Source organism: Populus alba, chromosome 1 (genome assembly GCF_005239225.2).
Source record: "Populus alba chromosome 1, ASM523922v2, whole genome shotgun sequence".
NCBI lineage: Eukaryota > Viridiplantae > Streptophyta > Magnoliopsida > Malpighiales > Salicaceae > Populus > Populus alba.
In genome coordinates this window covers 4,874,926-4,887,125 of record NC_133284.1, presented here as the reverse complement: position 1 = coordinate 4,887,125, position 12,200 = coordinate 4,874,926, and the positions used below count along the sequence as shown (strand labels likewise).

The 12,200-nt window shown below is 33.3% G+C and overlaps 1 protein-coding gene across 3 annotated transcripts; it reads left to right on the top strand.

Annotated features, from left to right (window-relative positions):
* Positions 1 to 2,558: 2,558 nt before the first annotated feature.
* On the top strand, positions 2,559 to 11,742 carry LOC118061604 (transcriptional corepressor LEUNIG_HOMOLOG). Of its 3 annotated transcripts, none has more exons than XM_035075123.2 (19): positions 2,559 to 2,774; positions 2,876 to 2,967; positions 3,109 to 3,180; positions 3,303 to 3,400; positions 3,621 to 3,730; positions 3,808 to 4,076; positions 4,153 to 4,207; positions 4,331 to 4,442; positions 5,570 to 5,619; positions 5,710 to 5,982; positions 6,084 to 6,143; positions 6,356 to 6,580; positions 7,092 to 7,233; positions 7,312 to 7,421; positions 9,650 to 9,799; positions 10,205 to 10,360; positions 10,470 to 10,586; positions 10,676 to 10,873; positions 11,280 to 11,742. In XM_035075123.2, the coding sequence occupies exons 3-19, from the start codon at positions 3,149 to 3,151 to the stop codon at positions 11,421 to 11,423; spliced, it is 2,301 nt and encodes a 766-aa protein (XP_034931014.1). In that variant the 5' UTR covers positions 2,559 to 2,774; positions 2,876 to 2,967; positions 3,109 to 3,148; the 3' UTR covers positions 11,424 to 11,742. The 3 variants fall into 3 exon arrangements, with proteins under 3 accessions (XP_034931014.1, XP_034930997.1, XP_034931004.1); XM_035075106.2 differs by having other exon boundaries at positions 4,153 to 4,228; XM_035075113.2 differs by having other exon boundaries at positions 3,087 to 3,180; positions 4,153 to 4,228.
* The last annotated feature ends 458 nt before the right edge of the window (positions 11,743 to 12,200 follow it).

Below are 12,200 nucleotides of genomic sequence, written 5' to 3'. Positions count from 1 at the left end.
CTGGTCATGGGTCCTTCAACATTGAATATTGTTTTTATTGGGTTTTCTTCGTCTTATGACTTGAGTTACGAGTTTGACGGGTTAACCCAATTGACTCAATTTTTTTTAATTGACAATTTTTTTCTTCTTAATTTTATCATTTAATATTGTGTTTGATTGGGAATTAAGTTTCATGATTTGCTTTAATTTACTTTTTATTAGGTTATTTCAATCTCATGACCCGAGAATAATATTTAATGGGCTAATCCGGGTTAACTTGGCTCATTTTTCTTGTCATTTTTTAAATTAAATTTTGTATAAATTTTATCATTCAACAATCGGATCCGACTTGGGTGATTGAAAATTAAGTTTCATAATTTATTTTAATTTACTCTTTATGGGGTTAACTTAGTCTTATGACCAAAGTCACGAATTTAATAGGTTAAACTAGATTAAATCATGTCATTTTTTTATGAGTTTATCTTGGTTTAATGACTCAGATCATGAGTTTGGTGGATTGACTCGGGTCGTTTTTTATGTTCTTTTTTTAATTGAATTATTTTTTAATTGATTTGCTTTCCATTGAGTTATCTCAATCTTATAACATAAATCATGAGTTTGACTGGTTAACTCTAGTTTCTTTTCGAACTCCTTTTTTAATTCATTCTTTAATATTGATTTGATTGAGAATTAAATTTCATAATTCATTTTGATTTGCTTTTTTATGGGGTTATTAAAATCTCATAACCTGAGTTGATCCAAGTCAATCTAATATTTGTTATCTTAATATTAAAAAAAAATCTTTTTTAATTATTTTTAATCAAATTATGTTTTTACGAGTTATATGAATTACTTTTAAATTTTTAAATTTAAATGGATTATATTAGATCAATTCCTATAAGAGATTATTAAAAAAAATTACTATAAAAAATATTAGTAACTTATAATTTCTTTTTTTATATTAAAAAAAATTAATTTTTTCTTGACTCCATCTGCAATATATCGCGTGTCAATCATCCCATGGATGATCAATGCGTGTCCGTGTAAATAACTTGGTTATTAATGTGTGTCTGTAGTCTATTCTCCGAAGGACAGACGATACCTATCAGCTAAAAAAAATGGTAAAATTCTTGTAGTTACCGAATCTGAAGAGTAATTACATTATTTTTCAGCCGGGCAAACCTGAAAAAAAAAAAAAAAAGAATACTCTTAAAGTCCTTTATCGAGAAATCAATATAGAGGTTAAATCAACGATCCTAATGATGTGATATCAATTTCAGCCAACGAATGTCTCTATAATGTTATTACAAATTTACAGTTAAATGTAATTAGATAGTTTTTATCTTCAAAGTTTTTTATTGCAGCCTGTTTGTATTTATATTTTATAAGTATTTAAAAAAAATTAATTTTTTTAATTTTAAATTAATTTTTTTTGATGTTTTTATATCATTTTAATATGCTAAAGTCAAAAATAATTTTTGCAAAATAAAAAAATATTATTTTAATATAATTATAAGTAAAAAATACTTTAAAAAATAATCAAAACCACAATCATATATATTTTACTTTTAGAAACATTAAATTTGGAACATTATTATGCTCAAGTCCTTGAGTTTTTTAAGTACCTAAATGTCATTAATTTGACAGTCTGTGTCGAATACCTCTCCATCAATCCACACATAGCATTATAGAATTAAAATCAATATTGAAACTTATTTTCCATTTTACTATAACAATAATAGATAAAATAGAAGAATATTAATAAATAAATTATTAGTTTCTTTTCAGTTATAAAAAAGCTAAAACTTCAAATCTCTTATTAAGAAAGGGAATATTAATACATTTTTTTTTGTTTGACAAGAAGACTATATATTCTAATCAATTTACGTATTCTTTATTTTAAAGATGTGAGATTCATTGTATTAAAAAAATTAATTATTTTTTCTACGAACCAATCCTAAAGTTTAGACTAAAAAAATAAAGAAAACAAATCATTAGCTAGTAGTAAAATGTATTAAAAATTAATCAATATTTTTTGTTAGTTATTACGATACATGTTGTTTATAAAAATATCTTTTTATATATATATATATTTATATTTATTTATTAGCATATCTAAACTATAAAAAAATATTTAAAAATTAATTTAATATTATTTTTTATGTAAAATATATTTTTAAAACACATTAAATAATAAAATCAGATGCTAACACAATCCAAAATATTAAAAACCTGTTTGAAATCGTAGTAATAATTATTTTTTAAAAAGTAATTATTTTTAAAAATATTTTTTGTTTGAAAATAAATTAAATAATATTTTTTAAAATTTATTCTTTACATTAAAAAATATAAATATAAATATATATATATAAATAATTTTAAAAATTAAAAACAATTATTTTTTAAAAATGACTTTTAAAACACAAAATTGGACCAAATACGTGGAACAAATTTTCGTTAACATGATCCATCAATCCAGACCTCAAGGGTGTATCCAACGTGGCAAAAGTCCACGCGTCGTTTTTAATTTCGTCCACGTCACCGATTTATCCGGCCATCTCTATTTTCAAACCTGCACGTACACCGAACCAATAATCCCAACCCAGACTCAAACCTTCCACACCCCAGTTTCGGATCCTGCTCAGACTCTCCTCTCGAGTCTCGACTCGAGTAGACTCTCACCAGTCCGCACTCTCACTCCGTTAAAACTTCCTTCTGGCACCTTTAAAATAACAGGGCCCCAAGCTTCTACCTTTTCTATTTTTTTATTCGTCGCATAAGTTGTAAAATCAAAGGTAATCGCTAAATTAATTATTTCAACAATATTCTGGTTTTAATTTGAATTTTTGTGTTGAATTTTTTGATTTTTTTTTTGCGTGATAATTGTTGTATTCAGTGACAATGCTTGATCAATGGAGATCGCTATTACACATAGTCCGTGATCAGTAATAAATCCTTTTTTGTTCCGTATAATTTTTCGAAATTAAGGTAAGTTGTTATGTATTTAGTTTTAATTTTCTTAGAATCATGAATTTTCTATAAATCTCGAAATTCTGTGGATTGTGACTTGAATTTGATCGATCAATTTTATGTGCTACTACTGGCAGAGTTTTTGTTTGTTTTCGTTAGGTTCTTAGCAGTTTTGTTTGGTGATTTTTGAGCTGAAATCATGGCACAGAGTAATTGGGAAGCAGATAAAATGTATGTGATCTCTTGTTTCTTCAATTTTTATTTTTGGTAATTTATTGCTTGGTCTTTTATTTTTGTTAATAATTAGGTTTTTGATAATGGTATTTTTTTAAAACTGGCTGATTTTTTTATAGGCTTGATGTGTACATATATGATTATTTGGTGAAGAAGAAATTGCATGCTACTGCAAAATCATTCATGACTGAGGGGAAAGTTCACCCCGATCCAGTAGGTAAGGCCCAGAATCTTACGTTTACTTTACTTTTCAAGAAGCGTGGGGGAAAGGTAGCTTGTTATAGCATAGGTTTTGGACATAATTATGCTGGTGTTTTAGAAGTTAATGGAAGTGACAGTAGTCGGTTTTTTTTTGGCTTGGCTTTGAATCAGCTGCCTAAATATGGTGCAAAAGGAGTTGAAATGTTTAAGATATAATTACTAGTTTGAATGTGCAGCGATTGATGCTCCTGGGGGGTTTCTTTTTGAATGGTGGTCTGTCTTCTGGGATATTTTTATAGCAAGGACAAATGAGAAACATTCCGAGACTGCTGCAGCGTATTTAGAGGTGGGTTTGATTGCCTGCCTGCCTATTATGCATCTTCTGTTGAAGTTCTTTACTTGGACTGTTGCATTGATGTGTAGGCACAGCAAAGCAAGACAAAGGAACATCAACAGCTGCAACTAATGCGTCAAGCTCAGTTGCAACGAGGGGGTCCTAATAATCCAATCGTTGGGGGTCCGGTAAATTCTATTGGTTCTGAAGGAATGCTCAGGCAATCAAATGCCAGTGCACTGGCTGCAAAAATGTATGAGGAACGTATGAAGCATTCCAACCTAATGGAGTCTGAAACATCCCAACCGCATCTTGATGCTAGGATGGCCCTCCTCAATTCAACTACAAACCATCCAGGGTAAATTTCTTTGTAGATGTTATTAGACAGTTTTTATACCCAATATTTGCTTGCTGATTCTTTTGTGCCGACACAGCCAATTGGTCCAAGGAAATCCTGGGAATGTTACTGCAGCACTGCAGCAAATCCAGGCACGAACTCAACAGACCGCTGTAACTACTTTAACAAAAAGAACTATATTTGCTGCAACTCCGAGTTCTGATTTTTTGCTTTCACAATTTCATTGAGTGCTTGATAGTTGATTCATTCAACAGGATGTCAAACCTGAGGTGAGCCTGGGTGCTGCCCAGAGATCTTTGCCTATGGACCCTTCAACCATTTATGGGCAGGGAATCTTGCAATCAAAACCTGGAATTGGAAATGCAGGTAAATATATTGGATCCTTTATTGCAGAAATGGTACTTGAGATGAGGGCATATAAACACATGCATTTACAAATTGATTTTCACATTATTCCTGTTTGTAAAAACTAGGCATCTGGTTTTTAAGAATAAAGTCTTAGAACTAATTTTGTCTTGCATAAATCTTAACTAAAAGAAGGAATGAAAACTTCCATTGCCCATAAATTACTTTTCTGACTGTTACCTATGAAACTTCTTGGTCATTTAACAAATTAAAAAATCTGTTACCATGTGCTTCAACTCTTGATGTGGTGATCTAACTGTAACATATAGTATGCCAATATGGGAAGGTAAAACTGCGAAGTCCTTCAGAGTGCTTGTACTTTCTTCTCTGTTTATTCATGCAGTCAGAACTTTCTCCCAATTGATTTGAACTATTGATTGAGATATTAATGTACTTGCTTGCACCAAAAGAATCTTTCTCCACCAGTCTCAAACCCAAGAAGGGTGTTATAAAGATTAAGAAGGTCGAGTGTCTCCTGTCTATGATCATAGCAGTGTCAACTATTCTTTTTCTTATTTAAGTGCATTCATTAAAGATTCCTCTGTTAGCTAGGTACTGGCTACTTGCGCTTCTGAATTATTATTTTGAATAAAGGTCCATGTTGATGTCCCTTTATTTTGTACAGTCTAATATGTGGGACTGTTTTTCTACCTACTTATTTCCAACCACTTGGGACAAATACGTTGGCCCATCATCATTGTGCAGCTTTATTTGAAGTCTAGATCTTGCACATCGACAATCATCAAACATTTCTTGCATATCCAGTTGACAACTTCTGGTATATCCAAGATTTTAAAATCCATGATTTCAAAATGTTATTGTAAACAGACTTCTTATCATGCCATATATATCAAAATAGATATCTCATGGTTGATTTAGATTTTGAATAGCTAACAAAATGCAAGCAATGCATAGAGGTAATGGTATTTTTAATTCAAGAAAATAGATGAGTGTCTATTCACCTTGGATCAAACTCTTCCCTCCAACTTATTCTGGAAAATCCAAGAAGAATTCTACTGTACTAATCCTCATCAAGTTTTATGTTTAGAATCTCTTTTTTATTTTAATTATTTTTAATTTATGTTCAGGATTGAACCCTGGAGTCAATGGTCTTCCCTTGAGGGGATGGCCCTTAACGGTAAGTTCTATACCGGAGCTCATTTGTTCTGGAGATTTGATTAAAAATCTAGCTGGTTGTTCACAATGTAGGCTATTATTGAATATACAGGGACTTGAACAAATTCGTCCAAATTTGGGTGCACAAGTTCAAAGGCCTCTTTTACATGGTCCTAGTCAGTTTCAGCTTTTGCCACAGCAACAACAACAGCAGTTATTGGCACAGGTCCAGGCACAAGGCAACCTTGCTGCTTCACCAATGTATGGAGATATGGATCCACGGAAGCTTAGGGGATTGCCACGAGGGGCTTTGAACAGCAAAGATGGCCAACCAAATGTAAACGATGGTTCTATCGGTTCTCCAATGCATTCAACTTCATCTAAGGTAGGATTTTCTTCCTTGAATTAATCCAAATTTTGATGTTTTGAACTGTTCTCATTGGGTTATGAGTTCTTAATGCTTATGTGGTTGTGTGTCTTGAACAGATGAATTTGCCACAGATGCAACAATCATCCTCTCAACAAGATCCTTTGCACCCACAGCAGGTTGTGTTTTCTTAAATGCACTTAATAATATACACCTGGTTTAACATAGAACAAAATTTTAAGTTCCTTGAGACCTGATGCTTTATTATCCACTCCACTGCATTTACCCATGGGCTCAATATTAACTAGTGGCAAGATGAATTTCCTTTCCTAAATATCCCATATAATTTTATTGTTAAAGCACTGACTAATGCTTGTTTATGGTGTAATAGAATAACCGAAAGAGGAAAGGCCCTTCATCTTCTGGACCTGCTAATAGTACCGGTACAGGAAATACAGTAGGCCCTTCTAATTCACAACCATCAACTCCATCAACTCATACTCCTGGTGATGGGATTGCCACAGCTGGCAATTTACAGCATGTCAATAGCATGCCAAAAGGTTTGATGTACAGTGGTGATGCAACTGGAGCTCTTGCATCATCCACAAACCCACTGGTATGCACTCTTAACAAACTTACATGCTGTGACGTGAATAACCTAGAGATGTGAATGTAGCATCAGGAATCTTCTGTTTGGAAGCCACAACAACCCCATAGTGCTAATGGAAAAATGGTCGAGTGTAGGGTTATCAGACTTTCTTGTATCACTCTTAACAAACTTACAAGCTGGGACTTGAATAACTTAGAGATGTGAATGTAACATTAGGAATCTGCTGTTTGGAAGCCACAACAACCCATACTGCTAATGGAAAAATGGTCAAGTGTGGGGTTATCAGACTTTCTTGTATTGTTACAAATGCAATAAGTTTATATTTTTGCCCAATGAAATTGCTTGTCCAAGCACTCCTATAAATCTTTTATTCATTTCTGAGCCTGTGTTGGTATTTTAATGTATTCCTTAGTCAATTTAAGTTATACTGTTGTGCTCTTAGTGGAATATTCTTCACGGTATTGCCCAAAGTTGGTCCTATCTATTTCCTGTGTTTTTACTTTCTATCTCTTTGCAGGAAGACATTGAGCATTTTGCAGATGTTGGCTCCTTGGATGATAATGTGGAATCTTTTTTATCCCATGATGATGGAGATGGAAGGGATTTGTTTGGTACTTTAAAAAGGAATTCCTCTGAACATGCTGCTGAAGCTTCAAAGGGTAAGCAATATTTTCAATTCCTTGCACTATTACTTTTTTCAAATTGACCATAGCAATGCCTATTTCTTAACATCTCAGGTTTCAACTTCAGTGAAGTTAGTTCGATACGCAAAAGTAATGGGAAAGTTGTTTGCTGTCACTTCTCTACAGATGGGAAATTGTTGGCCAGTGCTGGGCATGACAAGAAGGTATAATGCATTGTATTGTAGCCTGAAAGGATTAATTTCATTTTCTGATTGCCATGTTAAGGCAATTTTGGATGATTGAACTTTTTACTTTCATTTTGCTTGCATATCTTTGGATGCTGACTTTCAGATTAGTTAGTGCATACCTACACTAACATGGAGAATTGTAACGAGCTTATAATGCCCATATTAATCATGTTTTGATTGCTAGCCAAATACACTATTTTCCTGTACCTCGCTAAATAGATGATTCAAGTCGGTTTAGAAATCATTGCTTGCACTCCAAGATTCGATGAATTCGAGCATGAAATTGATGAGATATTGTGTTGGGAAACTATTAACTAATTAAATATTGTATGAGGATATATATTAAAATGCAGCAATTTCTACAGTATCCTATACTTAAAGTGATCATTTTCACATATATGGCATCATCTCGTTTGGCTCATCTGCTTCAGCTTTCTATTCATTAATTGATGGATAGTGGGTTGATTATTGCAATCATATAGAGTAACAGTTACACCTTGCTTAGGCTTATCCATTGGGTTGATACTTATCAGGGACCTGCAATTGCTGTATTTCATTGTTCTTGCTGCTACATGTGCTAGTATAGTTTGTTGTTCTTCTAATCTTCTTGTTTTTTTCACCATTGGATGTTATCACTGTATGGTTCTGTTGGACCTGCAAATGAAGAGCGTGTCATTCCTAGACCTGATTAATGTAGCTTACTGCAAGTTACCTAAGACCTCATTACTTGCTGAATAGGAACTCAACACAATTAGCCTTGTCAAGTTTAACCATTGATGATAACCAATTTGGGTAGTTTAATTGCATCAACTAACTCCTTAACGATTCAATACATTGGCTTGGTTCATTCAAAGATGAGCTACTTTACGTGGAAAATCACAATCTCTTGATATTTATTTGGGTGAGAAGGTGCACTCACCTTGAGATCCCAAGGAAGCTTGTGACCTTCTCTTATGTATTCTGGTATTGCCCCCTTTTGTGCTAATTTTTTTTTGGATATCCTGGTGGATGAAATTGAGGGCAAGCTCTTTAGAATAAACCTTAATCCTTTGGCCAGCACTCGTAGTTCTTAATAGTTATTCTTATATATTGTTTTTTCCCCTGATAAGAGTATTTGCATTTGTTTTTGTTAATCTAATAGCGGCTTGATAACCACATTTTGAGTTAATTTTTGTGCACATACTCTTGGCCATTTTTCTACTTTCTACTAGGCTCAGTTAAATATCTTTTATGAATATGGTACCGGTCTTTCAGAACCTGGAGAGCAGAAGGGCTTTCTTATTAGCATGTGGTACTCATGGTTCCTAGCATGCTCCCCTCTTTTTTTCTTTTTATTTGTGTGTGTGTTAAGAACCATGGTTTACCATTATTATAATTTGATGGTGGGGAGTAGTGGAACTTGCACTCCAGCTTCTACAGCTTCAGCCATACAAGTCAATAGCCAAAGCTTCATTCATTATAAACCTTGGTTTATAGGTCATGTTTGTTGAAGAAAGTGGAAGCATTTTGAGAATACAGTGAAGAAAGCGGACAATTGTAGAAGGGAGATGATCTCTGAAAAAAATGAAGACAATAACTCTCTCCTTTTCTTAATCGATTTAAGATCATTGCCATACGTTTGTACAATGTCATGTTGTGGAAAAAAGTTTTTACAGTAGTTACCACATTTTAACTTGAAAATGTGATAGTTAACATGTCTGAAAATATCGAAGCATCTGGTCTTTAAATACTATGCATGTGTTACTTTTTAAAATTGAAAGAGATCTGTATTGTCAGCTTGGTGGTTTTATTTTCATTTGCTTTCCTTTTCTTCAAGCAAGAACAGAATGCTCAAACTGGATAACCAAAATATGAATGCTACATGTGGACATTTATGCATATTTTCTATTACTCGTATCACATCACTGCAACTTAATGAAATACTAAATGACAGGCTCCCATAATTTCTAAACTACCTTTTGTTTTGTTTTTCAGTATTCTCATTAAATGAAACTGTAAAGTTTCGTGCATACTATACTTACAACAATTGAAGCAGAAAAACATAGGTGGACTAACAAACATAGGACTAAGCCATAATAAAATCATTCCTTTAGATATCATTTTAAGTTTTTGCTTTTTTAATCAGCAAAAGCAACTATTAACCATGAAAATTGACATCTTGTTGATAAGAATTGATGTGGATTTACTTGTTTTCTCGTTAGTAGGTTGTTATTTGGAACATGGAAACTCTGCAAACTGAGTGCACTCAGGAAGAGCATACCCACATTATTACTGATGTTCGTTTCAGGCCAAATTCAACTCAGCTGGCAACATCGTCATTTGATACAAGTGTACGCCTCTGGGATGCTGCAGGAGTGAGTTTTCTATCTCTAATGCTTTCTCACAAAAATCATCCATTCTTTTGTATGATTTAAGTTATCAATTGGGTAAAAATCTATTGAAGTCATCAATTTTTTTTTGCCTCAAACTATTTGTCAGTTCCATAAGTTTACTGCTGCTTTTTTCTTTGGCCATGGTATAACTATTTTTCTATACTTGAATTCTTTTATTTATTTATTTTTCTTCTGGGGGCGTTGCTATCATGTCGCATAGGTAAATCATCCCTCCTTTTCAAAACAACTGTATTTTCAGGTTTAAAAACAATGCCAAAAAATTTCCTGAGACTTGGATATTTTTTTTACATTTAAAAAATTATGGTCCCCGTGCAACGTAACGCGGACATACAAACTAGTAAGCACTAAATGTGGTTATCCTTGCAGCCAAGGTTTTCCTTGAAGACATTCACAGGGCATACCTCACATGTGGTGTCCCTTGACTTCCACCCTAAGAACAATGATCTTTTCTGTTCCTGTGATGGTAACAATGAGATTCGCTTTTGGAGCATCAATCAGTATTCTTGCACCCGGATATCCAAGGTTAGCCATGAAGCTCCTTTACATGTATATTTTTTTTTGTTTTTGTTCTAGAAGTTCTGATGATTTGAATTCCTTTTCTATTCTAAATTTTGGACATTTGATGGAGCAGGGAGGGACTGCACAAGTTAGATTTCAGCCAAGAATTGGACAACTGCTGGCTGCCGCTTCAGATAATGTCGTATCCATCTTTGATATTGAGTCTGACAGACAGACACACTCATTACAGGTATTGGTCTTGAACTTAGAAGCTGAGAAAACTAATAAAACCCCTTTCACATTTGTTATGTGATAATAAATGAATCCTTTTTACTCTAGGGGCACTCCACAGAGGTGCATTCTGTTTGTTGGGATGTAAATGGGGAGTACTTGGCTTCTGTCAGTCAAGAGTCTGTTAGAGTGTGGTCATTGGCCACGGGAGATTGCATTCATGAACTTAGTTCGAGTGGGAACAAGTTCCATTCTTGTGTTTTCCATCCAGGCTATGCCACTCTCTTGGTTATTGGAGGATACCAGGTAAATTTTCTTTTGATACTAGTATTTAAGTTTTAGTGGTGTTTTTATAAACAGCAGAAATGTGCTGTTGCCTGTAATTGACCCTGCTTTGGAAGTGAGTACTTCGAGTTCCATTTTATTTGAAACAGATCAACCTTGTTGCATTTTTAGGAAACAATCCAACGATACAAGGATTTTGTTTCAATTTTAACCCACCTTTTGTAATTCATAGGAATGTTTTGTGCTTGTGTTTTAGGAAACAAAGTATCTTCTTAACTTCATGGGATCGTAATATCTATTTACAGAGAACTTTCAGCGTTACAATTGTTGATATTTTATTCTTATTTGTACTTTTAACAATTTCATTAATTACTAATGTTGGTTTCTATTTTCTTTTCCTTGGGCTGTAACCATTGTTCTAATTCAGTCATTGGAGCTCTGGAACATGGCGGAGAACAAGTGTATGACAGTTGCAGCTCATGAGTGTGTGATATCAGCTTTGGCTCAATCACAAGCTACAGGGATGGTTGCTTCTGCAAGTCATGACAAATGTGTGAAGATATGGAAATAAGCGTTGCCATTTGGTGCTTCAAATCCCCCGATGTCAACTTGCTGACCTTTCCATTCTCTGACATGGTCTTCCAGTAAAAAAAAAAAAAAAATGATATAAAAGGATACAGTAAATTTGATTTGTTTTTCTTCTCTTATTTTAATTATTTGTATATGTAACAAGGGGAATCTGAGGCTTTCCTGATTTCGACTAGCTGTTTGAGTGTTGCATCTGTTATGATCTGAACACAAATTACTCAGAATGATTTAGTGCAAGTATACTTGTTTTGCGAGGTTCCCCAGCATGCTGATGCTTTGATACAAAGGGCATTGAGTTGAAAGCTTTGTGATGGAACGTTTTCTTTACGCGTCTGTTCCTGGTGAAGATTGAACCGGTATATAGGCAGGTATTATGAATGATTGTGAGGTTCTTTTCTTGATACCCCCTGCCGTGGATGACATTTCTTAGATACGACATTTGCTTCTTTTCTGTATAATTGAAAAAGAAATCTTCTATCTATCTAGTTGTCTATTCTTTTTAACTCATTACTCTTTTTTTTTAATGATAATTTTATTTTGAATTAATTTTCACATGGTAAGATTACCTAATACATTTAAGAGTTGGAGTTTTAACTCATCTCCTTCACTGTTAAAATGAATGGGGAAGGTGATTTTTTTTATTCCTTTTTTTCTTCTCAATCAATTCCTTAATTTCATCTTTAAAATTTTTATTGATTTTGAATGTCTTCATAAATTGTTTATTTTTTTTTTATGTTAAGAAATCATAATTTTAAATAAA